Source organism: Buteo buteo, chromosome 11 (assembly GCF_964188355.1).
Source record: "Buteo buteo chromosome 11, bButBut1.hap1.1, whole genome shotgun sequence".
Taxonomy (NCBI): domain Eukaryota; kingdom Metazoa; phylum Chordata; class Aves; order Accipitriformes; family Accipitridae; genus Buteo; species Buteo buteo.
The window spans coordinates 21,350,272-21,376,864 of record NC_134181.1 but is presented as its reverse complement, the minus strand read 5'-3'; the positions used below and the strand labels follow the sequence as shown (position 1 = coordinate 21,376,864).

Here is a 26,593-nt window from a genome sequence, read left to right as displayed (position 1 = left end):
TCCCTGTGTTCAGCTGAAGATGCATCAGGGATGTGTGTGTGATAAAATCAGTTTGGGATACTCTGTACAGGACAGCCCAGCTGCAGAGCTGGTGTGGCTTTGTGGGAGATGAGCTGAGGACAGCACCTCCAAGGCATGTTCCTCCATGAGGGCTGGGGACAGTTACTGCCTCTGCTTGTGCAGACACTTTCCTGTGTGCCCTGGGGACATGTCCCTGCCAGAAGCAGCCTCTGCTGTCTTGTCCATGGACCTGCCAGTGACCACATCTCTTGGGAGCGAGCCGCAGGCCAAGGTGCTGCAGTAAGCCAGGTGGGTGGACCAGGAGTCCCTGCCTGCTTGGTGGGAGAAGTTTGAACTGACCCAGGAGCACTTCACTTCCAGTGGGAGGATGGAGCTGGCCCAGAGCAGCGTTAGGTCTGGAAAACATCAGGAGGTCTTCCAGACAACGCAGACTTTATTGCCAATAAATGCTTTTGCTGAGCTTCCTCTTGGCTGCAGAAGGGGAGAAGAGCATCTCGAGCAGATGGCTGGTTAGCACAAGCATCGCCCTTGCCCAACCCATGTTTCGGCGCTGCCTGCTGTGGGAGCACCTCAACTCTTGCTGAGCATGATCGATGTGTCCTTCCAACCTCCCACTGGAGCAGGGAAATGTTATTAATCACACTTGCTTTAGGAGGACTACAGGTTTTAAGGGGATAGATGACTCGCCTGAGGACACAACGGGAAGTCTGTGGTGGCACTTGGAAGTCTGTTTGGTTCCCTAAATCACAGACAGGAGCTTTAACCACAAGACCTTTCCGTATGAATTTTATAACCCTTAAGCAATATACTCCCATGCTTTTAATAGGGATTTTGCCCATGTAGGGGCAGATACTGTAAGACTGGCAGAAATTTGCTGGCCTATTATAAGAAATAAATATATTCCCTACATAAAGAGCAGCCCATAAAATGGTGTTACAATTGATGATTAAATCGTAAGTTAACCCAAGAATTTGAATAGAGATAAATAAATACTTTTTTTTGGTGAACAAGGAAGGCTGAAAATGGATGTTGTCATGTACTTTTCTGCTCCATCCAATATAATTTCAAGCATTCCTATATGGATTTTGATGAGTTCTGCAGATCAATGATGCTGCATTTAAACACAAGCTAAGCAGTAATTACAGATGCATGCAAGATTTATTCATCTGGTGGCACTGCACCAGCTGAGGGAAGGATCAGCCGTATCCAATCAATGTTTGAAGCTTCTCAAAATAAAGAGCTTTTTGGCTCCCACTGCAAAGTGAAAATAAAAATACCCCCCTGAATCCCAGGAGTGCCCCCTTATGTCCGTACAGGGAAGGCTGCAGGACAGGTCTGGGTCATACCTGCGCTGTTGCTCATGCTAGGCCCTGCCTTTGCACAAGTGTGTATGTTGCTCATGTTGGGTCTTCTCCACGCACTGACTGCAGGACCCACTTGTCCCCAGGGCTGAGGATTGGACTGATGAGATTTAAGGCGTAAGTGAGGAAAAAGGAGGAGGATGAGCAGTGTGGAGGAAGGAGCCAGGAAGCAGGCAGCCAGTGTTCCCCACGATCACCTCCTGTGTGCCAGAGGGCACCCAGGTTCGGCGTGCATGGGCAGGGAGCCAGCGTGACGTGGCACGCTGCAGTGCGAAGGGAGCAGCTGGGGGACTGCAGTCAAAACCACGGCGGTGCGTAATGTGGCTCTGTTGTTATGGGAACACGTGGCAGGGGATGCAAGGTAGCATGTTTAAAGGCAGATACTGGATTTGATCCAATTTTTCCTTCAGGTTTTCCCTGTTGATGTAGGCTATACATCTATATAGGAGCTCTCTCCCGTGGAGTAAAGTTTCTTGCTCCCCACTGTCACCACCAGATGCCCCGATGAGCCAGGGAGTCCCAGTCTGTGATGCTTTTTGCTGGGACTTCAGACAGGGTACCAGTGCTACTCCTACACCCAGATTTCTCATCAAGCTGGTGGAAAGCAGCAACACATCAAGTGGAGTCACCAGGGTCAAAGCAAAACCTACAGCCCACCCATGGTACTTCTGTTCTGGGGCGAGGGAAAACAACGAGCGGGATGAATGGACCGAACCAGGTAGACCAGGGGTTCAGACAGCTCGTTCAGACACTCAGATGGGTGCCTGCACATAAGTCAGAGAAACCCTTGGTGACATAAACAGGTCATGCGGGTGACCTCTGTGCATTTAGCACATTTGCTATTTACTACCAACTATTTTAAGCAGATGCTCTGAAGTCTCCTATAGAGATCACAGACATCTGAATGAACACAACAGGGCTGAGCCTCGCTGCCCTGCCTCTGTGGTCCACTTCAGAGAAAGCTCCACTGGTGGTGGGAAGCACAAGCAAGTGGGAAACCCACCCAGCCCTGCCCAGGTAGGTGGGAAGGAGTTGCCCAGAGGCATGGCTGGGGTGTCTGCGCTAAAAGCTCCCCTCTGGCACCTTCAGGACTGGCACTGCCATCACTGCATGCAGGTGGGACCCGGTCGAGACTCTGGATCATGAGATGCAGCTCTTTATCGTGGGTCGGGAAGAGGCTCTTATGTCCTTAAGGATGGTTCCCTGGGTAGGATAGAGGTATTTGAGCTACTGGGAAGAAATGTGTAGCTTTTTTTCCTGAGTTTATTTGTAACTTCTATATTTGTGTCATTTCTTTGTTTACGTATTTTTGTTCAGTGAGATACTCCTCGGGGGATTTCTTAATGCAGAGTTGCTGCTTCCAACATTAGTTTAATTTGAGCAAAGATTTTTGCCTGGACTCAGTTATCAATTCCCAGCTTTCAGAAGCTGCTAGCTAGTGTCAGTCTCGTCTTTCCCCTTCTGTCTTCTATTCCTGCCCATTGCAGATTTGGCCTCACTGTTCAGCACATTCCCAGGTGCAGTATTTCTCATGTTGGGGATTGCAAGACTGTGGAGCTGTTTAGCTGAAAATGTTTAAACTGACATTAACGCTGCTCAGTAGGATGTACTGGCTGGTATTTTCCTGAATGAGGATTTAGAAATGGTTCTTATGCTATCATCAAACCTCACATACCAAGAGCAATACTGAAGGATTGGGAAATGCTGATTGATGCTACCAAAAGTGCTGTCAGAGCCTCAGAGCTATAGTGACTGCTCGTGGGGTGTTTCATGGCCTGGGCTTACAGTTTTGGAGCACTGAATTTCTTTTCAGTGCTGGTGGTCCCAACAAACCTGCTGCTCAACATAGCCCAGCAGGGAATGGGTTACAGCGAGGCAAAGTGCAGCATAAGTCCCCAGCAAGGCTTGGACTAACCGCCAAAACCCAAGCTGACATTTCCTTGGCGTGGCTCCATGGTGCGGTCTGTGCCTGGTTTCTTTCTCCCCTGTATCTCTTCCCTCCCCTCTCAGCAGCATGGAGAAGGTGCTGCCTAAAATCTAGGCTCAGCACCATTTCTCCTCTTTTTTCCAAAAAAATTCAGTTCCAGAAGAGACCCCCCAGGGACCTCAGAGGAAGTGCCTTCTCCAGGCGCTCAAGCATTTAAATGCATTAAACATATCGGAGGTAGGGAAGGTGTAAGCCTGAGGATTTTGGCACAAGGACGGGTGTTCGCTCTGCTGTATTCCAGCCTCCTTCTGCTCTGAACTGTGCTGTCGTGACCAAACTAAGCAACCCTGCCCAGAGCCTGTGCCCGCAGATTGGAGTGAGTGTGTGCCTGTCCACAACAGCCCATGCAGAATTACCCTGAGAGCCTGAGCACGGGCTGCCGGGAGGGTCAGGGGCATGTGGGAAATTAGAGGGTTTTCTGACGGGGGCTGGCAAAATAGGAGTTGTGGGTTTGAATCTGTGTGTTCTGCCAGTGGTCTGAAGGCAAGGAACAGATCTGGAGAAGGTGAAATAATAGTTTATTGACAGTCTCAGTCTTGTTTTTACTCCTATAGATAGTCAGTGTAAAAGGTACGGAAGAACGAACTGATACAGACCTCACACTAGCTCTGTGTGTTGCAGGGAAAAAAAAAAGAGAATAATAGGAAAAGGTCAAAAATGTGCCTAAAGTGTATCATCTGGCTCATTGTGTTGGCTGGGCTCATGCCCAGCTTGTATGGGAGAGTGGCATGTGAGGCAGTAATGTGGTAGTGTCACATTCGGCTGCCTTCAGTTTCCCTGCCCAAATCAATGATTGTCTCATCAGCATGTGCATTGGGAAAAAACCAGGTCTGAACCCCTTGTCCGGTCTCCAAGAGAGGGAGGAGGCAGGAAGGCCACCCCTGGCACTGACCCAGCCCTGGAGGGGGCCACAGCTGGGCGACATGTCCCCCCCGCCCAGGTCCTGCTGACTTTGCGGAGCCAGAGGCATCGGACTGGGGAGCAGCCATGCCTGCTGTTCTCCACAGGGCTGCTAATGAAACCCCAAGGGAAAGCACAGCCCTTCCTACCTGCTCGGCCGTGCTGCCTACGGCCAAACACCCCCAGAGTTCGGTGTCCTCCGAGACACCCCACATTCGCATCGTATGCACAGCACCGGCTGTGCCCAAATGTCTATGTGGAGAAAGAAACCCCATATTTCCCCCTTTCCCACCTAAAAAGCAGTAGGAAATCAATGGCTGGGGGTTGAATATTGGCTCAGCGCTTGGCCTCGATAAGCAAGAAACAAAGTGGTGTTTGCTACAAGGCTAATTAGAGCTATTATACCAATTAGTCTGTGAAAAGATCAGTGCCCAGGGCTCCACCAGGTGAATCCCGATTTCAGCAGGACTGTCTTGGCCAAGCACTGGGACTCTGCTCCTATGGGGCTCACCCGGACACCCCCCCCCCCCCACTCTGCCTGCCTGCCCAAGCCAACAGGCTCCTGCCTTGCTCTGCTGCTGCCTTCGCTGCTCTCGCCACCGTGGACGTAGGCATCTCATAAATAGGAGTGTGTTTACTGTCCCCATCGGGGAACCGAGACGAGGACCTTCAACCTGCTGACCAAAGGGCACCACGGGCTCTCGGGGGGCGCCTGGGAGCTCTGCCTTCCTACCGCAGGCCATGCCACCCTCCCTTTGTGGGCACAGCTCCCGGTGCTTCATCCCCCTTGTTGCCAAGTCCTGTGATTTTATGGCAAGTGTCACAATGTTTGCTACATTTCTTTTTTTTTTTTCCCCTTCATTTTTGTTCTCTCTTAAAGCCTCAGCCCCTCAAGGCTGGATATTAGATGGACTATTTGCTTAAGGAAATAAAAAAGGACTTTCCAGCTCTCCTGTTCACAGACAAAAGGCTTTAAAGTATAAGCCAGAGGGCTTAAGAAGCAGCAGATAAAAGCAATTTTCCAATGGTTGTCTTAATATATATTGAAAAACGGGGGCTTTTTGGCTAAGCTCATGATTGGTTTTGGATTTAACTCCTAACCTTAAACACCTGAATGTAGGGATGCTGCACTGCTCCCCCTCTTCTAGCAGGGGGTGCGCATGTGGAGCCTGAGAGAGGGCGGGGGGAACGGCAGCGGCTCCACACCTCTAGCAGTCACTCAAACGCTTTCTGGGCTCTCTTGCACAGTGGGGCCTGATGAATGGCACCATCCCAGCACAGTGCATCCCCTGAGCAGGGGCAGGATGGGGGACTGGGGGACCGATGGAGGGATCGCACCTCCTGCGGTCAGGGGAGGGGAGTGTCATGCTGACACCTGGGGCAGGGAAGGACTGGTGGCCGTGAAAATGTGAAGGAGGGGGAAAGGGAGATAACTGCATCCTGAGTGCACGGAGCTTATCTGCCCTGCCTGGCAGTGCTTGTCCTGGGCTGGAGTTGCTCTTTCTGAGCTGTTCATCCCGTGGCCGGTGGCAGGCAGCTCTGCCCGAGAGCTCCCGATGTGCTGCCGTGTGCTCCCCAGACAGTCCCTTTGCAAATTTTCTTTCCAAACCGGGATGATTTCTGGGATAGGACCCATGGAGGAGGGGGCGGGCAGCATCTCCCTGTCACACCGTCACCACTGGTGCCTGCAGACCCGTGTGGAAGACAGCTTGCTCCATCCCGGAGCCCGGCTACAAAGAAATTCCCACGTTCCTGCCATTCTTTCCCATTTAAGGATTTCAAATGGACAGCAAATACATAGGGAAACCATGCATCACCACTGCGCTCACCTCCCAGTGTTGCAGACGGTGCTAGACCTGACGCCAATCGTGTGAAGAAGAGCCAGGGCATGGTGGCCTCCTGACAGCTTTGCCTGCAGACACACTGCAGAACCACGAGGCTGAGAGCAGCCGGCTGGTCCTCACCTGGCCACATGTGCTGCGGGGGCGGGGGGAGGACAGGGCTCACAGCCCCCAGTGACCGATGAGCTGGATGCCGACTAGCTGGCACAAAGCAGGAATCACCCACGCAGAGGGACATCTGCATTGCTAGAGCTACCCCATTCCCTAAGGAGCTTCAAACAGCAATAGGATGCTCTGAGAGCCTCGCTAGTGGGAGACACCCCATCTCCTGCCCTCACCCCATATGAGCGATGCTGTTTGTCTTGCAGGGCTGCGACAGCAGAGCTGGGGGTGCACAGTATGTCAAACTGCAAGGTGCAGAAAGAGAGAGGGAAGGTTGGTCTCCCTGGCTCTGCAGGAGAGGAGGAGCAGGGGCCACGGATTCCCAGGAAAGCCTTGACTCCCCAGCTGTGGAGCTGCATCCCAGCACTGCCGTCCCCCAGCGTGGGACGGAGGTTGAGGTGGAAGGTAGGAGTCTGCAGTGGATGGGTGAGCTGCAGGGCATGAGTGCTGCCTGCTGACAGGCAGAGCTGGTGGGAGAGGGGGGGCTGCGGACAGCAGTACGGGTAGCAGTGAAAAAACAAACTGAACGGAACAACAACAATAAAAAAATACCCAGCCCCAACTCTTGGTGGCAGCCTGCCAGCTCCATCTGGTTTTGTAAGGACATTTCAGCCTAAAAATACACAAATACTCAGCCAAAAAAAGTCAAATCTTCCTGCCGAATCTGTCACCCACAGCCCTTCGCAAGGCAGGAAGAAATTCCTGTTGGGTCTGTCAGTCGGCGATGAGAACAGATTATCCAGGGTTCAAGACTACGGTTCAGCAGGTTTCCTTGGGGGTGAATGCCCTGTGCTGTGTTTATCAGTGGTGCTGGCTGCTTCTCATCTCTAAGCAAAATGTGAAAAGAGAAGAGATTGTTCCCAAATTCTGGCAGTGTCCCCTCTTCCAGGCAGTGTGAACTACTGCCTGGCTCCTACCCTTTTGGGTGGGAGCTTTGCCAAAAGTGGGACAGCCCTGATTGGTATGGTGGGTCATTAAATAGCAATTTATTTAGTCAAGATGTCAAGATTTTACTAATCCCCAGGCCAAAGACAACACTGTTACGATGCAACATGGCAATGAAGAACAGCAGGGACGTAGCAGGTACTGCTACGGCTTTGTCCCCAAGGAATGAACTACCTACGTAACTTCTCTGCTGCTCCTTGCAGTGCAGTCTGTGTTATCTTCTGGGTCTCTTCAGACAGATCTTAGAGATATTTTTAGGGGTAAAGGAGGATTAGGAGGGGGGATGTGACAACACTATACCACCAGTTTTGCCTGCAAGATCCGTATCTAAAGAGGTGTTGAGTTTTTAGTGGAGCTGGCTGAAGAATTTGCTATTTCAGATGGAAAGGCAGCAAGCAAGGCGTTGGAGCTCTAGTTCAGCTGGTGAATGCTTTCCTGGATGTTCCCACGTCACTGGGTGCTGCCACAAGCTCCACTTTAAAGCCCAGCTCTGTAGCTTCTCCTCTGCATGGAAGAAGTTAACTGGGGGGGGGGGGGTGATGGCGTCTCAGACACCTTCACACAGACCAAGAGCAGATATAATTCTTCAGAAACCAGGTGTTCACAAGGGGCAGGACCCTTCTCCTTCATTTTCTTTAGAGTTTGCATGAGCTCCAGCCAGGAAATGTCTTTTGAGACAGTTCACCCTTTCCCTGATGACTTGCATGTGTGGCTTGAAAAGGGTAAAGGGAAGAGCCTGGCTCTGGGACTCAGCTTCTGGGCGGCCTCTCCCACGAAGAGGCTGTGCCCCAGCAGAGAGTGGGTCTGGTGGAGCTCTTCTCTGCACCAGTGTCTGAGAGGGGCCCAGCAGGGTGGGCATTATAACAAGTGGCAATGTCTTACGATGGAGCTGTGTTATGCAGAGTCCTGCAGACCTCTTCTCCCCCTGCTTGTGAGTTTTCTGGTGAGGAAGCTCAGTCCTCATGCTCTCCTGGCAGTCTTTGGTGGGATGGGAAGGTGAGCATTGCCTAACACCCACCTTCAAGATACTGTGACGTGGTCTCCACCCTCCTTTGGGCCAACAGAGGCAGCCCCTGGAGAGGCTGCACCCAGTTTTGGTGAAATTGGGCCTCCAGGTGGATAAAGATTAAGGGTGAGAAGCTAGAAAACATCCAACTGATTTCAAAGACAATGTCTTTCCTGTTGTGCCCTTCCTCCAGCTCACACTCAGCCCTAGGTGTAGCTGTATAACCATAGGGATTCCTTAATTTATGAGGATAATAATGAAGCCTGAGACCTCTACCAAGCCCAAGCCTTGCTAGACTCTACCAGGCTGATCCTCAGCCTGCCACCGTCTCCCCCACCTCGCACTTACCACAAACAGCCCTGCTCCAGACCTGGCACCAGCTGACGTCGCAGAGCTGCTCCTCCCTGGAAATCTATTTGCATCTCATTTGTGTGAACTGAGCAAGGCTGGCAATTCCAGTCAACCAGCTCTGGCCTTTATGAGCTGTTTTGTTTTGCTTTTCATAGGGGGAACTTAATTATTCAAGGCTGGTGGGTATATTTACTTACAGGGGTAAATTAAACCATAAATTCAGACAAATGTATCTACATCTCTGCTTGTGATGTATTTTCCCTTTCTCCTTTATTGGTGCTTGGGCTCCAAGACACAAAGGTGGGTTGTTCAATAAATAGCGCAACGCAAGTCATCCCAATTAATTGGATTGTTCCATTTATGCTGCTACTCCCTCCAATTAAATGCAAGGGAGCGCAAATGACAGGCACGAGTAAGATGGGCACGCAGAAGACCATATTCTAATGCAAAAGCTGTGATGAGAAAATGGAATCTACACACCTGACGGGAATATTAATGCAAAACCTTGACCTATAATTTTTCTTTCTTCAGTCTGAGAGAGCCAGCAGCAATTGCAGCTCATTAAAACAGACCATGTCCTGACAGTTGTGCATAATGCCCACATCCCACAAGTCCCATGATCTAAACATTTGCCCACGGTCTAAACCTGCAAGGCAAACATTTTGATCATGGACTTGTGGTACGTGGGCATTAGCATAGAGCTGCATGGTCCTGCATGGCTAGGAAAAGAAGATGGCAGCCAACCCTGAAGACCCCTTCTCCCTTTTAACCCCAGTGGTGTCATGACAGAAGGAACAAGGGGAAAAAAACCAAAAGAAAAACCCAAAAGTGCCGGTTTGGATTGGACCTCTGGAGTTCATCTGGACCATGCCCCTGTTCAAAGCAGGGCCAACTTCAAAGTTAAATTCAGTTTGAAAGTTAGCTCAGGTGGCTCAGTGTTGAGTATTTCCAAGGATGGAGATTTTATAGCCTCTCTGGCAGCCTGTTCCAAAGCTGCCTTGTCAGGGCTCTGTCTGGAAGCTGTTCACCATATCACAACAACATCTGGCTCTACTTTCTTAGCTGTTTTCTTGATGCAAAGTATGTGTTGGCATGTGGGATGCAATAAGTATCAGTAGGGAAGGTGATACCATCATGCAAAGACAATTCTTTTGCAAGGAGAAGAGATCAGAAGACGGTCCCACATGAGATAGGGTGAGAAAGAAGGCACTGTGGTATTTTATTCTGAGTTTGGTGCTGCTTTTCTATGAGGCACTGCCAGAGGAATTCTTGAAGATGGAGGGACCAAAGTGTTGTCTGGTCTCGGCTTGGTATTTGGCACAGACTTGACATGACGGTGTTGCGGTTAGCTATGGTAGAGCAGCAGATGCAATTGCATCTCTCTTTCTCCACTGAGCAGTGAGGTCTGCATCCTTTTCCAGAGGCATCTCTCCCTCCCTTCGCTCCCTACAGAGAGAGCCAAAGGCAACAAGCTTCCTAGCCCTGACACCTCTGATATGTGTGAAGATGGATGGGTTGAATGCAGGCCTAGAATATTTTACATTTTCACAGTAGTTTCACAGCCCTGGCATTATCAAATGATCTTTCAATGTACTTGGAAGCAGGAGGAGAATAACTTGAGATGGATTCCGGCTTTTTTGTGTCTGTGTACTTGCAAACTGTCTCGCCTACACATCTTGCAGGGCCTGTGCCTGTTTGGATATGCACACGGAAAACCGGTGCTTGTGTGGATGCTCCGTCTGCTCCATTCCCCCCCTGAAGTTTGGAGGCCATTCAAAGCAGGTCCCCATCCCTGGGTGGTTAAGATCAAACTTGCCCTATGTAGTGTACTCCACTGACCAGGCTAGTTAGGAACTCGAGGCCAGGAAACACAAGACAATTTTAAAATCTGAACAAAAGTAGAAGATTAAGGAAACCAGCTGGAAACCTCTATTTTGCTGATTTTGAAAGCAAAATGTGGGTCACAGATGTGCTTCCACAGACAGAAACTGGCTAGAGAAGAAAAAGACATCAGCAGTGCCCAGACTCTTTGATGATCGGAGGTAGATTTAGCTCCTAGGCATGGAGACAAGAAAGGAAGAGGAGACGAAGTAGGAATAAAAAGATAATCAAGAGATTAGGAATGTGGAACTCAACCCACCCGTAAATTTGCCTTAGGGAACAATGAAAAAATGCAGTTACAAAAAAAAGATTAAACCAACTGCTACAATTTACTCTCTTCCTTTCTCTTGCTGTCCTTATGGTTTTACTTCTTGCTGTCCAAGACACAGGAGGCCCATTACAGAACCTCCCCTCTTCCTTGGTCATGTTTTTTCTTTGCAAAAGTGCTGTTTTCTACTATTCCTTCGCAGTAGCTATGAAATCCTTGCTAAGGACAGGCTGACTTTAGAGCCTAAAAGAAGCAAAGCTTTGCAGGGAAGTCCCCACTTAGGCAGGCATGTATGGGAGAGTGGAAAGCAATGCCCTCCTGCCTGTCTTTGATAGGAGAGAAGAGCTATTACTCACTTCTTGTTTAGGTTAATGCAAAATATTAAATCTATTTTCAGTGAAATTAATGATAGACTAGTAAGAGCCATGCTGCTAGCTCTTGCAGGCTGTCGATTAGCCTGTGACTTGCTCTCCCAGGGGCCGTAACAGAAGGCCTGTTGTTTAAGCCATTTAAAAAAAAATCAAGGTAAAGCTCTGGAAGAACAATGTAGGACAATAGCAGCACTGACTTGCAGAAGCCCAAGTGGTGGTTCCTTAGAAAGAGCCAGGCAGTGGAGGGGGGTGTCTGAAAAGCATTCAGGGCATTCAGAGGGTGGTTTCTGGGGCAAAGGGAAGTGCCTGGACCACTCCTGAAGGTCCCACTTGTGCTGGCCATGACAGGACCTGGTCACTTGGTGCCTTCAGGCTTGGCAACATGAGCTGAGCAGCTGTGAAGCACGATCTCTGACTCCTGCAGCAAACTTCCCTTCTGGCAGCAAAACACCAGTCCCTATGGCTTTACACCAAGAAAAGCCTGAAACAAGAGTGATGCTAGTCCAGCTCACTGCCTGTCAGTGTTTTTCAAACTTTGGGAAACTTCAGATTCAGTTCTTGTTCGGAATTTATTTTTCTCAGCCCTATTGAAAACACATTTTGTAGTTGCTACTGTTTTAAATCCAATATCAGTGTCAATAAAGATAAGACCTTTCCCAGGGAGGGGAAAAAAAAATAGAAAAATGTCTCAAATCTTTCACTCATGCAGAAGAAAACAACCCAAAGCATTGAAGGATTAAATGAAAAATATGCCTTTTTTCACTGGGAGTCCACTGGGCGTGAATAAGTGCCAACTGAGCTCTCACTTGCATCACCATCTGGTGTGATGGCACCAGGGCCTAGAGGTGCAGCAGGACATGCTACAGTGCCCTGCCCTGTGACAGCATCTCTGCTCCTGGTGACAGAACCACCAGAAGCTCCTAAATGGCAGCAGGTCTGTAAATGTGAAGGACTATGGTCTCATAGAACTTTTGCTATGGAGAGAGACAGCACAGCCCTGCCCTGGCAAGGAGGATCGTGCATCCTCCTCTGGGTGCAAGGGATTTTGTTAAAGTCACTGAAATTCTTTTTGCTGGGCTGCAACCACACGTTGATATTGCTGGGAATACCACAGCACAGAACCTCTTCAGTTGATGTCTAGAAACTGCTTGTGGTTTCAGAGCTCCTGCTGATGAATTGCCCAGCAGCTGGTCACATTGGAAGGGCTATGCTTATTATTTTCAACTGCTATCTTGCATGGAAGGAAAATCAAAATACTTTCCTCAAGGTAATTGGCTCTAAAACAATTGAAGAATTTTCCACAAGGTTGTAATGCAATTAGGACTGGCATTTTATATCATTTATATCTCTAAAGGTATGTTTATGCCACCAGACCCTTCTTCTGTTGGGGAAAAAAAAAAAATTGCTGGCCAGAGAAGGCTGATTTTGCTATTACAGGCAATGAAATATAGATTAAACATGGACGTCCACCTAGTAGTGATTAAAAGGCAGCATAATGTCAGGTTCCTTACTGAGATGCAGTCGCTTGTGGTGAGAAATGGTTGGGTAGGATGCTGTGACACCAACCACACCTCTGCAGGTTTCCCATTTGGATTTCGGTCAATGCCAAGTGATGTGTCATCAGTCGCCTTATGCTGCAGCACCGCAAGAGCAGAAATAATCCTGCGCTCCCTAACTGCCCTGCCAGCTTGGATGGGAAGAGCTGGTGCAGACTGGGGATGATCAGGCCCACCAAACAGAACAAAACCATCAGCCACGCTGGTGCTTGGGTTTGTGTTTTGATAGATATCCAGGAAAACCCTAAGCAGAGTTGCCAGACAATCCAAACACGCAATAACAACTCCAGAAGTGCATAAGTCAGATGGTGAACTTGTTGACATGGGATATTGTGAAAGCCAAAAGCATGAACGTAGCATTCCCCTGTCATCATTTAGGGAAGCCTCTATTTTCCTCACTATCAAAAGGTCCAAGGGTATAACTGGGGAAACGACCACCCTGTGCTTGCCTGTTCCTTATGCTTATACTTAACCATGTTTTACTGACTACTGCCCAGGACAGAGTACAGGGCCAGGGGACATTTTGCCTGACTGCAATAGCTGCTGTGATTGAAATTATGGGGTGAGAAGCTTTAGCCTCCTTGCCTAGGTGGAGGCAAACAGATTGGATGAATTATCATTAGAAATGGGTCTTAACTGAAACTGGGGAGGCACTCAATGTTTCTTCAGAGCCAGAGCAGCCATTTATGGGTAGATGTCTTGTCCTTATGACAGGAAGAACCAAAGCCATGGATTCGAACAATCACTGTTAAACAAAATCTGGGTGTGGTCCCTAATGGTAGAGATGCTACCTACTGTATTATGAGAATAACGCAATGCCACTGTAAAAGCAAAGACATTCCTTAGCCTTGGCTGTAATCCAGCTGCCTATCAGTACAGTGTATGACTATCAGAAAAGCAAACCCAAGAGCTGTACTGCTATACCAAGCAGGTGATCACACCCTTCCCTTGTCTGTCAGACAAAGAAGCCATCAGCCACATCCGTGGGTTGGTCTGCCTCTGCTCACTAGATCCATCTTTGTAGGAACCTACCCTGAGCCATTAGGGAGCAGTTTGGGAACCTGGCCTCGGGGTCATGGACCTGACCCCAGACTGGTCAGAGGGGACATGAATGTCCTGCCTGATCCTTTCTGCCTTTCAGTAGCCTGTGACACAACATACATCCCAGTCTGTAAGCAGAACCGTGTTCAGATCCACTGCTATGAGGTCATTAACCTTAGTTAAAACTTTAACAAGCCCAAATGCAGCTTCTTAACACAAAAGACTATGGACAGGGATACTCACTATTGGGCCGAGTCATTAAGTTGATATTCCCGGGATCGGTTGAAGCATTCTTGGATCCCAGAGTCTGCCCAGAGTCTCATCATAGCTGACAGCAGCTCTGGAGAGAAGGGCTCTGTGTCCTCCATCCGACTTACAACATCGCAGACCATCTTGGCATCAGCCTGCAGAGGAAAGAACAAGAGGTTACATAGATGCTCAAGGCAGAATTGGAAGCCAGAGATTTCAGAAACAGTTCACCAAACCGTCAAGAGTAAAGAGGCTGTGTTTCTTGGGATGGGGCTTTAGGATCCACACCGTATGATCTGGCAGAAAGGGCAAAAGGAGGATGGAGCAAGGAAGACACAAGGAAAGGCTTATTTGTGCAATCCACCTCACGTCAACAAATATTTCTCTTCAGCAGACAAACCAGTCAGCACTGCGTATGTGTGGAGCTTCTTGGGAACAGAAGGAAATTCATATATGTACAAGTATATTTTAAATTGTTAGCAAAGTGATGCATATCCTGCAACGATACCTGTTTTAACTGAGTGTATAACCTTGCTGAAGTAGGGGCCATTTGTATCATAAAGGACAGCAGAAAGGCTCCAGAAACAATTTTTTTCAGATGCTGGTTTTTTGCTTTTCCTGAATTCTTATTCTTTGCTATGAGCCTCTGCTGTAGGGGCTAGTTCATGTTAACACAGACCACCTTGGCTGGCCGTTGTGCTTTGTGACTCAGAGGGAGAGGAATCTCCCGCGGTTAAGGAGTATGGCAGTGAGGGCAGGGCCAGCTGGCTGGTTTTGGATGGAATTTTTTTTGGTGAGAAAAATGTGATTCGCTGGAACAGCAACTTTTCCTGGAGGATAGATTCTGACACAACTTGGATCTGGAAGATGTGTCAGATTTAGGATGTGAACGTCTAGACAGCCTTGGAATAGCTGAGTTCAGCCCTACTGTAATAGTCCACAGTGGCTGATGCTTCACTCATTTGCAAAGCAGGACACCCAAATTCATGACCCCTCTCTGCTTGCTTTGCAGTAAATGGATCTCCCAGAGCCCCCACAGACTACTGAAACCCCAGGGGTGTTGGCTAATCTGCAGTTTTTCTTTCATTGCTTTGAAAATTTTGGAATTGTCTCGTATTTCTACCAGCCAAAACAAACCCAATTATTATTGCTGTAATTAATTGGAAAAGAGGAGCTCTTACTCCTTATGTGTGCTTCCAATAAACTACTGAATACAACCTCCTGGTTTTATTACCTTTTCTCTTGTCTGCTAGATCAAACCCACTCTTGGACAAATGCAGGTGGAAGTCTTCGCCTTCCAGGGTGTTTTGTCTAAATCAGCAAACGCTGACCAGAAACATGAGTCTCACAAAGGGGAGTGCAGGCAGTGCCCATGCTTTGCTGTCACTGTCCCATGGACAAACAACCCCTGTTCATCACAGTGACCCATCTTGTGAGCACAAAGCCACCCTCAGCTGGGCATGCAGCTCCTGGGGAGCCCAGACATCTCCTGCTGGAAGAGCTGCTGCATCCTTCCCGGCTACAACAGGCTCTGTCCTGGTCCTCTGCCCTGCCGGGTGCTGCTGATGTTCCTGTCTGATGCTCAGATTTAGCAGCTATGATGGGAAGAGCCTAACTGCTGAATGGGTTGCTCTCCCTGGGTACCGCCTGAGCACTGGGGACAAGATGTTACAGGTTTTGTGGCAAAGCAAGCAGATTATTTCTTAGGTCACGGGCAAAATTAGAAGTGGACGAGCACCAGTGTTGAAGAGCACCACAATAACCTAATTGTGTGGGTGGGAATGACAAGGTGTATGACATAGCCTGCATGGCCAGGATCAAAACTCCTTTGCAGCCTCCCTTTATTGAACACTGATATTGTTGAAAAATTGCAGGGCACCAAACTGCTAGCACTGGCAACTGAAGTTGCTGGAGATTTCAATGCTCAGAGAAAGAGCCTCAAGTCTCCTGAACATCCAGACTTTACGGGCTGAAGAAGTCTCAGTACTGTATGGAGACACTATCCCATAAAACTTAATGGGGTGGAGTCTCTATGCTTTGAAGACTTTATGAACTTAAAGTCTTTCTCACAGCATACTTAAATTCATATTTTAGTGCCCAGGAATCTTCCCAGCCCTCTGTACAGACTTTGCTCGTTGCGGAGAAATAGTATTCGTGACTCACACCTCAAAGCCAAGACAAACGAAGAACCTTGAAGAGTTCAGTTAATTTCAAAAGCTTGTTTTCTGCCTTGGAGTGCGTCGTGAGCTCAGTGAATATTCATAAATCATCAGTATGGTTTGCCTGCCCTGCTGGAGCTGTAATTCTGCTCTTTTCACGGACTCCAAATAACACAAAACCTGCTAATGGCCAGCCTGCTCGGGGCTGCAGTCTGGTGTGGCCCTGTTACTTCTGCATGGGTGGTGCAGAAAAAGCATCCATGCTTTCAGTCAGGTAGGAAGGAGGTCTTTCGTATGTTATCTTGACTACTGGGCAGGGGATTATAGGTGTAAGTCACAGATCTGTCCACCTGACTGTGATGCCAAAGCACATTTGAAACTCTCCAGCTGTTTTGGGCAGGGTCTGGGCTTCTTCTGAGCTTTGTGTACTTAACTGCAGGTTGCTTTCTGCAAAGCATCAGAGGGAATGGCATGGTCATCATATTTTCTGTGCTGCCTCACCTTTTCCACTACTGAGACTTGTGGCAGTCCCCTGTGATTTCAGACCCAACGCAAGAGGGTTTGAGGAGAAAACATAGATGAACAATGATGACAGGGCAGAAGGGGAGTGACGAGGGGCAGGCATCTCTGGCTGTGTCAGGTCTGCTTGGGCCAGAAGCAGGGCTGAGCTCGTAGGGCAGGGGATACATGCTCCTCTGCAGTCACCGGAGGTCCCTTCTGGGGATGGGAGAGGTTGTGCTCCCGCAGTGCAGGCAGCTGCCTGCAGGGCAGACCGAGAGTTGACAGGCTGGAGCAGGGGAACAGCTCATAGGAAAGTTTATTGCTCCTGCTAAATGGTAATAAAAACATTCCAGACTTTTAGTTTTATTTTGCAGGGTGAACCATTGAACTCTCAATTTTATAGACCCAGAAAAAGCAGGTGAAATGAGTGTTTTTAAAAATACTCCTCCCCCCTGCCAAGGATGAAGCCCCTCTGTCAAGGAGCATGGGGCCATCCAGGAGTTCAGGCATTTGTTAGATGATTTAACAAGCAATTAAGGATCCAAGAAGAGAAGATACCCCTTTCTTTTCTCACTCTCCAGGATGCATCTCAAGCTGGGAATGACATTAAAATATCCAGGCCCCCCTGGGCCCAGCAGGTAGATTTTTAAATACTGCCTGATTGACTTTTCCCTTCCCGCCTCCCCCGGGTCTGGCGCTTCTGCTTTTCCCGAGGTGAGAGGAGCCGAGCCTCCCGCCATGCTCTGCCTCTGTACTGAAGCCAGCAATTAAATAAAGCAAAACAAAACAGACCAACCAGCACCCCCCCCCCCCGCCTTGCAGTTCCCATCCAACAGGGGTTTTGTTAATGAATATCACGGTGGTATTTCAGCTACCTGGGGAGCTAAAAATAGGCTGCGCTCTGCCCCTGGGATTGCTGGAAGGAGCCACAAAATGGTGCAGGGCTGCTTCCTCCCTTGCTGCCTCTGCCTTTCCCCAGCTGCTCTGTCTCCGTCCCTTTGGTGCACGCTGGCTGGGAGGTGGACAAGGGGTTGGGCTGGTCTCCTTCAGGCTGGTTCTTATTTGGTAGGAGCATCCCAGCCCATCCCTGGGGCTTTCCCATGTGTCCTGCTGCCACTTCCCAACGGCTTGTGTTTTCCATAGGGGGTCAAACCCTAACCTGCGAGCTGATTGCGTTTGGGTTGTTTGTTACCGAGAGCAGGATTTGTTCAGCTCTGTGTCACTCTTGAATGCTGACTGTGTCCACCTACAGTGGGAGAACTGGAGCTGGCAGGCTGGGCTTGGCTTGGGGAGACAGCTGAGCCCAGAAACCCTGGGATGGTAAATTATACATCCAGGCTTTAGCCATCAAGCTAGAAGACCAAATAACCCTTCATTGAAGAACAAATCTCCACACCAGTTGGGGAATGGGGAGGTCTCTGTAGGGCCAGGGCAGGCTGGGGTTTTATACAACAGTGAAATCCATAGGCAGATGTGAACAAGAAGCTTGTAAACAGTGGGAAGTCAGTGTGTCTCCGTTCTAACCCTGGGCTGCGTGTCTACCTTTGCACCAGCCATATAGTATAAATCCAGTTCATAAGGGGATCTGTTTTCTCACTAACCCGGACATAACCACAGTTATTTAATTGTCTCCCATATGTCACTGTCACCAAGCACACAGGCTGTGCTCAGCAAGCAAACTTGCGACTTCGCTTGCAACAGCCACATAGCCCAATTAATTTGTTACCTTGCTGGAAGGGAGAGGGGCTCTTCCTAGCAGCCTGACGTTATTGGCAGTCATGTTTATCTCTGCAAGCAAGTTATTTTTCATCATGCTAATATAGACCACCCCTAACTATTCATTCCTCACCACCAGCCATGGCCTGTGCCCGCAAAGGTACCAACAGAGCTGCTCCTGCCCTGGCTGCCATAGAGTTGCACTGGAGTGGGACTCAGATCCCCATCTCTCTCACCTTCCCAGGATAAATCCTGGCTCTGATCCTTTGAAGTTGCCTGGACACTAACTAGGGGACTTTTTTTTTTTTTTCTTTTTTCAAAAATGAATAGCTTTCTGGAAGGGGAGAATTTAAGGGAAAGGCAAAGCCTCATGTGAAGATATGTGGTACAAATCTGCTAAACCCTATAGAGCTGCACCCACAGGAGAGCTGACCCAGTGTGTCATATTGTACCTTGCTTTCCTTCTGGTGAGCTAAATCCCAGTAAATATCATTTTTGTTGTTATTTACTCTGATTAATCATACTTGTCACTCAGCCTATCTCAAAGGTTAACACTGGGGCAATTGCCTCTGGTGGCTGGTTGTGCTCAAAGCTGCATCGCAGAACATTTCAGAAAACCCATACAGTGGGGAGAAACGATAAGCATTGCATTTTGCTGGCGGTGCAAGACAAATCAGAGGCAGAGTACTAGTTATCAGCAAGCAATCTCGTGAAAAAAGTAGTGGCCATCACCAGTCAGGAACCTGGGGGAAATTAAACTGATGTCTTGAAAGCATCCAGCATCTACAAAGGATGTCCCTGGAGGGGGACCTTCTTGGGGGAACCAGATCCTGACCTCAAGGCACAGTGGTACGTGCCCCTGCTACTTCAGTGAGAAACAAGGTCCTGTAACTTGGGGGCAGAATGTGGCTCATAAACTGAAAACCTCCTCCTCCTCCTTACAGAGCATCTCAGAAATCTGGACCCTGCTTCCCAGCTGAAGTATGGCTGCATCACAGCAAAACCCAGTTATTTTCATGGCATTTGCAGCCTGAATTAATTCTGGAAACAAAGCAGCGCTGGTGAATACGCCTCTTCCAGAGACATCCAGGGCCCTGCTCCAAGTCCATAGGAGTTTTTGTAGACGCTGAATAAATAGCTACACATATGACTCTTCTCCTCACTCTCCCTCTCTTTCTCACACATCTGTGTTTCAGAGCTGACCTCTGAATCTGTGGAAATCTGTCTGGCATGAAGCAGCTGCTGTGCATCGCAGGACAGACAACCTTCTCCCTTGCTCCCCCACTCTTCCATCCACCTTCGGAACAATTAATTGAGGCCTCCCACCTCTGCTTGGCATTTGGCTTGCTGAGAGACCCTGGAAGGCACTGAGCTAGTAAAAAACTATCCAGTGGCTTATTTAAATCTATCCCTTTAGAAAATACCTTGAGGTGGGCACCCAAACTACATCCCCTCTGCACTCTCGTTAGTTGGAGGCACATCCGGAAAGCTCCCGACACAGATCCCAGTGGTCTGGGAAAAGATGGGTTTAGGCTGATGCGAAGCTCAGCGTAGCACTCTCTAGCAATCTGCATCACATAGCAAAGCTAAGCCTAACAAATTAAGTTAGAGATGGTTGGCTTTCCATAGTGTCACGCTAGCCATCTTCTACCCTGATCATGTAAAACAGCTCATAAAAAGGTTGGCTGAGTTGGGTACAACGCCAAAGGGCTGCTGTCTGTCTGTGAGCAGACAGGCTATTTTGTACAGAAAACATAACCTGACAGCCACAGTGACGTGCAGATCTTCTCCTGAGGTTGTGCTGTCTGGCTAGCAATTAGTAAAGGTTTTCCTATCCTTCTGGAGCCAAGATGGCCCCATCACCTCTGACTGTCTTGGCCAAACAACTTCTGTGTGTCTGGTACTTGGCCTAGGATCTCTATCCTGAAACCTTGTTACAGTTGTTTTTTTCTGTCTGCTGCTTCCTATTTGGGGAGACGCTAAGCAGGACTGATTTATAGATTATTATGGCTCTAAATGCAGGCCAATTGCTTTCTGTTTGGTACTACTTTTATTCCTACCCATTCTGTACAATACTGTAGTTGATCAAATAAAATTTGCTAGCTCTTACGTGGGTATAAACTTCTTTTCCCCTCCTGCAACACACATAAAATAACATTGCCTGTTTGCTTGGACTACTGACTATCTGGCAATCCAGGGACTGGATAATGCATGGACTAGACCAAGCTCTTGGGCTGCCAGTTGGCCACCACCATTGTAAGAGTTCCTACAGTCCTATGTCCTATAGGAAATAGCACTTCATTCACCAGAGAGGTAGAAAAACCCACCACCCAACAACACAGAACTCAACCTGCAGGAGGGATGCCGCTGAAGGGCAAGTCATTTCCCAAGTTTGCTTTGTTCTAGGAAATCATAGGCTCTTCCCCTGCTCTTGAGATGCTCAGAAGTGCTCCTGAGCTGGGCGAGACAAACATGGTGGAGAGCTGACGTGATTTTTCCAAGCAAGGATGGGAAAGCCAGAAAACACGTGTTAAATGGTCTCAACATAGGTCCTGACCCACTAGCTGCAATGGAAGGTGAGAAAATGGCACTCTGTCTGTCCCAGTCACTTCCAGTTCAAGAAGATGGCATCCCTGAGAGACTGAGAGCCACTGCAAACTCCACCAGTGTCCCTCTGAGAGCAGGATGCTTTGATGGGTCCTCTGGCCCACAAGCACTGAGCAAAAGGGCTGGGTCCGGAACCTGCAAGCCCAAACATCATCCCTCGCTGTTGACTTTCAGGCCGTGCAGGCACAGACAGCACTGCCCGTCAGGGAGGGGATGAGAGAGAGAGTCACAGATGGGGACATTAGCCGCATGGCTTCATGCTCTGCAGGGAAGTGCTCTTGCCACGGTGCTGAGGAGGATGCTGGAAACACATACAGAGGAGAGAACAAATTCCTTGCAGCCACATGCCCTTCTCCTCTCTGTAAAATCCTCTCTGCTGGCTAAAAGTCCATAAAATGTAACAGCACTGGAGTATTTGTGTTGCAGTAAATGGCAGGGAAATGCCTGTTATCCCATAGTGGGAGAGCAGGTGGGGAAGCTGCATCGGCTCCGGGCATTTGTAAAATAAATGACTATTTCACATTCATTGCAAAGCGGATGGCTGAGGACGAGCTGAGTGGGAGTGATGGCAATTCTCCGGGAACCCGCTCTGGGTTCGGGAATTCCCGACGGCTTCAGCCTGCACATCTTCTAGTCTTCAAATGTCTTTAAGATTTTCCATACCAACATCCCTCCGGGAGACTGCATAAGGGTGGCAGGGCAGAGGGGACACGGTTTTGTTCCAACCTTTCCCACCACAAAGGGGGAAACAGGCTTTGTGTTTGGAACAGAAAGGGAAACCAGCCCTCTATGGTGGGAGTATTCCCAGGACAAAGCCAGATTTTTTTTTTTAACATCTCTGGCTAAATGCCGCTCGTGTATGATGATTTATAGGGCAGCGCCTTCCTGCTGGGAAGCTGTGCAGCGCTGGAACCTAGTAATTAGTTTAATGCTCAGAGCTTGATGCTGAATGGTGGGTGCTAATCTCCACTCTACAATTAATCTAGCAGATTTATCAGTGCCTTGTAGGATGAAGGACTAAGTCTGTGGGTTACAGTCATCTGTCCCTGAAGGCAGTGCCCGTGTTTCAATCAGAAAGACCCTTGTTTCATTTTATGGTCCTATTTTACTTGGTGATCTGTGCTGAAGATATATACTTAAAGGACAAGGTGTAGAGGAAAAATCCTCCTACCCCAATCCTGCTAAATTTTAGCTCCTTGTTGCCTCTTCTCTTCTCTGTAACCCGTAATTGGGATATTTGGGTAGGGATTTCTTACTGCTCTCCACTGAAACAGCTACAGCAGTCGGTGGGTTTGGTGTCCATACCCAAGCCTTCTACCTGACAGGGTGTCTCAGAATTAATTCCTGCATTGCTGGTGTGAAAGCAGGTGTCACAGCAGCCAAATAATACTGGATTTTCCACTTAGCGGCAGAACTGAAAAATCAGGTGGTATGAAAAATCAGCTTGGATCAAACATGTTCCCCTGCATTCTTCTGTGGACCCAAAATCCTCTGAAAAATGTCATTTCACAGCCAGCCAAAGCACTTGCCTTGAGCCCTACCAAAATGCTTGTTTTGAGTTATTTGGAGCGTCAGTATTGTTATTTTAAATGTAGGTCAGTTTTCAAACAAATATTTTGTTTCCAAATAAAAAGTTGGGAAAATGAATGAAAACAAAACACTCTGGCCTTTCAGGAATGCAAAATCCTTTTGAAAAATTCTCCAGATTTTCATATAATTTCCTCTTGGCCATGACTACCTGTAGATTTTGACTGATTTTACAAATGTTTTTGGTTTCTTTTAGACTGTGTTTTTTAGCAAATTCATCACACATTTCTGTCCAGGTCTAGTAATAAGTACAACAAGAACTTTCTTCTCAGGAGTCCTTCATCCACTGTGTATTTTCAGTTTTAATTTGGATTCTCACCACCTCAAATCTTCTCGTCTTCAGTCCTGTACTCTTTCACCAAAGGTCTTACAAGATGACCACTGCTGAGTGCAGACGAAGGGGTTTTCCTTAGGTTTGACTTGGACTTTACAGGAGCAAAATGAGGTATGTAAAATCCGACACCTACACGGCCAGGATACAGGTACTCAGGGCAAGAGGACATGCTGGCACTGTGGTTTAAGAGCTGTCCCGGCAACTGGCTAAATATTAACTAGTGGGGCATGGCATGAGGCAGCGAGGGCACTTTTGGAACCGAGTTTCTTCTGAAAACTTAAGCAAGTTTGTTTAAAGAAGAAATACTCTGGGAAGAGGGACCTCAAAAAGGATGGCAGTGCTTTGCTTTACCCAGCTTTCCCTATTGTACATCAATATTTTCTGGGGAACCCCTATAAAAAGGGACGATGGAAGCGTGCAAATGGAAATGTGCAAACCTGCGGTTGTTTTAGGATTGTCACTGGCAGCAGTTCCCAATGCAGATACCCAACAAAGCTGCCTGAGTAATGCATATGCTTACTGCCTTTGCCTGCACCCGTTTGATAACTTTTTGCTTTTTGGAGCCACAGGGTGACCCTGGAGGCCTCTGTGGTCTCAGGAAGCATCATATTAATGCCATGAAGGGGATGGGCTGAAACGAGACATGATTCATTGAGTGGCTGGTTAGCAAAATTCTGCTCGTGACTTCTTACTACTACAACCTTCATTTAGCTTCCCTCCCTCTTAATTTCCAGCTGCCTGTGAACCCTCCTCTTCAGGGAGGACCAGAATTTCAAAGATGTGGGGGTGGAGGAGCATTTGGCTGAGGTCCTGCTGCGAGTGGAAGCTGCATCTGATGGGGCTGAGGTTGAGAAGTGGCTGACCGAGGTGTCTGCGGCTGCCTAGAAGGAGCCCCAGAGTTTAGAGTGGATGAAAGACAAATTTGTAGCTAAATGTCTCCCGTCCTGCTGTATCTCCAGCAAAATCAAGACTTGGGTGCTTTTAACAGGCTCGGAGGAGCTCTTCCTTTGATCAGTGCAGATTACAGAGACTAACCCCCAGCAAGTTCCTCCTTACTGGAGCTAAGTCACTTCACACACTTAGAGATTTGCTTATATATTGTTTCAGGTCGCTGCAGAGAGAAATTGTCCTATATTTTCCTTACAAGAGGGTCAAGAAAGTTCCCCAACTCTTTGGTAGGGAGAGGATGGGAGGAAGAAGAAGGGGGAAAGCAAGAGAAAAGGAAGGCGAAGGAGGGAAATTTGGTGGGTTAGGTAGGAGCGTTGCTGTTCCAGGGAAAGCTGTTCTCAGGGCTACTAACAGGAACTTTCTTTTATTAACTGCTCTTTTCAGAGAGAATGGATAAAATGAGACCTCAGGTGCAGCATTAGAAGACAGGATAGTCTGTAAAATAAGTGGCTGGCAGAGAAATATCTTTATAACTGCTTAACAAGGTAGACAGAAATAGGCTGGGGGCCTGGAAGAAATCTTTGATGCTGTTGTGTGTATTTATTATTTATTCTTCTGGCACAAATATAGCATCAAAGAATGTCAAAAACAAAAAGCCCATAACCTGCTGTCGCTGGATTAGTCCTACATCTCTGTAACCATGGCACCACATAGTACTGACAAGGAAAATCAGCAACAATGGGAAAAAAGCACCCAGCATTTATGACACTTGCGAGGATGAGGCAGACTTCCTCGCTCTGGTGAGGATGCACCAGAAGGGATAAGAAAATCTGTGAGCATCTTGCTAGCCTGGGCATCTGTGAGGCTCAGCTATGATGGAAAATGCCACAAAACAGTAAAATTGCTCCCTTGTGTGTAATCCTATATGATACATATGGGGAATATAGAGTGGATCCCCCCCTAAAATATTTTGCTGCCATTGCAGAGCACCTCAAGCTCCACAAAACAGTGGGGATGGTATCGGTGCCTGTCTGTAGTCAAGGATAGAAATAGCTGCAACATCTCAAGCACCTTGGTTGAACCTCTCCATGGCTGTGACCCGGTGGTGTTCACCTCTGCAGGTGTGACGCTGCCAGTCCTTGCCTGCTGTCTTTCAGGCCCATCCTATTTCAGTGCTTTCCTTCCTTCCCTTCTGCTGCTCCCCCTCTCTTTGTGTCAGCCTCCTCAGCTCTGCAAGTCACACAGCCACTGGAGCTGGAAGCCCTCCCTCATGGTTGTACAGAGCAGAGGGCCATGTTGACATGAGTACCAAGGCACAGGCTTAATATCACACTGATTATTTTTTTGAAAATGATATACATTCACTTTTTTCTGGAATGCTTTTGCTGGCTTGGAAATATTTCAAGTACCAGCAAGGGATTAGGGAGCTTCTTTTAATCAGCTTTTGTTTTGATTCTTTTTTTACATCGTTGCAGAAGAAGGAGTAAAAGCCTACTCCGAAATGTTCTCCACGGGGGGATCCGGATTTGGCAGTGTCATGCAGTGATGCCTCTGGATAAGGGGAAATGGGAACAGTTTGCTTCTCACTGCCTCCCAAAGCCCCTTGCAGAAGGGGTCAGACCTCTCCTGCAGAGAGGTTTGGGGCAGGAGGAGCTGGCGTGCTCTAGCTGCCCGGCCGGGAGCAAAGCTCAGGCTGGGGGTCTGTTTATGCTGCCCCTGACTCACCCTGCGGCACAGAGCAGAATTGCCAATAAAACCCCAGAGCAGAGATTTTCACAGTTGTCTAACGGGTCTGGAAATGCGATTTCCTCTAAAATAAGTAGACTGGGCCTATAGCCGCCACGTACATCTCGGCAGCGGCATGTGTGGTGGTCCGTCCGTGGCATGGTCGATCGGTTGGAAAGTGAGAAACCCCGACAAACCCGAATGTCTGCCATTCTTAGTTCCTCTTTTCTTTCCCTTCTGTGACTTTTTGCTTTTTCTCTCCTGGTGATCCTCTCTCTCCCTGGCACTACTACAGCTCTGCCTGCCTGCCTGCTTGCCTGCCTGCAGCCATCCCCATCCCCAGGAACAGCCCTGCATGTGCAGCACTCTCTGGAGATGCCATTTCTCTCGCGGGCGTTCAGCCCGTGGTGAATTGCAAAAAAATATCCCCAGCGGAGTAAGCGATGCCAGTAAGATGCTCGCCTGCCCTCCACCTCCCAGGGCTACTTTCTGCCTTGGCTACAAGCCTGCTGCATCTTTGTGTGGTTAATAAAAATAACCTAAAAGTAGTCGGGAGCAGACAGAGCAATCCCAGAGACTCCAAACATCTAAGGGGCTTTGTTTCCAAGGCAACATCTTGTCTCCTAGCTGCAAAAGGCCATGGGAATGAAGGCAGCCTATGGAAAATGAATAGCTCAATGACAACAACAACAAAAAAATCTGCTGGGGAGCGTATCAGAGAGGGAGGGGTGTTCGTAGGGGGGCCAGGAAAGAGTGAAGCTGAGCAAGCCAGGACTAGCTGCACAGAGCATGCAAAGGGATAAGGTGCAATTTATCTCATGAGAAGCACAGTCCTGCCCCCATTGAAATGCATAGCACCACTTCTACCGACTTAATGGGAGCAGGGGAGCTTGCACAAATCAGCTATTCTTTTCTTTTCCCCCTTTTTTAAGCTACAGTGTTTGAAGATTCGAGCTAGTTAAAAATAATCTATTGTCCAATGCAGAGCCTTCCTGGGTCCCAGGAGCTTTTCAGCCAGGGCTGCAGCACACTGTTGATTTTAACCACCCCAGGTTCCCACTGCCAGAGCTGCCTCCTTCCCTCCACACCCCTGGGCAGCGAGGCAGGAGGTGCCAGTGCATGGGAGCATCCCTCCA

At 48.4% G+C, this 26,593-nt stretch overlaps 1 protein-coding gene across 3 annotated transcripts in view; it reads right to left on the bottom strand.

The window, feature by feature from the left end:
• Positions 1 to 26,593, bottom strand: part of GNAO1 (G protein subunit alpha o1) — a 149,049-nt gene that overhangs the window by 37,388 nt on the left and 85,068 nt on the right. For all 3 annotated transcript variants that reach the window (XM_075040356.1, XM_075040355.1, XM_075040357.1), the window contains one exon: positions 13,935 to 14,095. In XM_075040356.1, the coding sequence (XP_074896457.1) occupies positions 13,935 to 14,095 (161 nt within the window). The remainder of the gene's footprint in view (positions 1 to 13,934; positions 14,096 to 26,593) is intronic.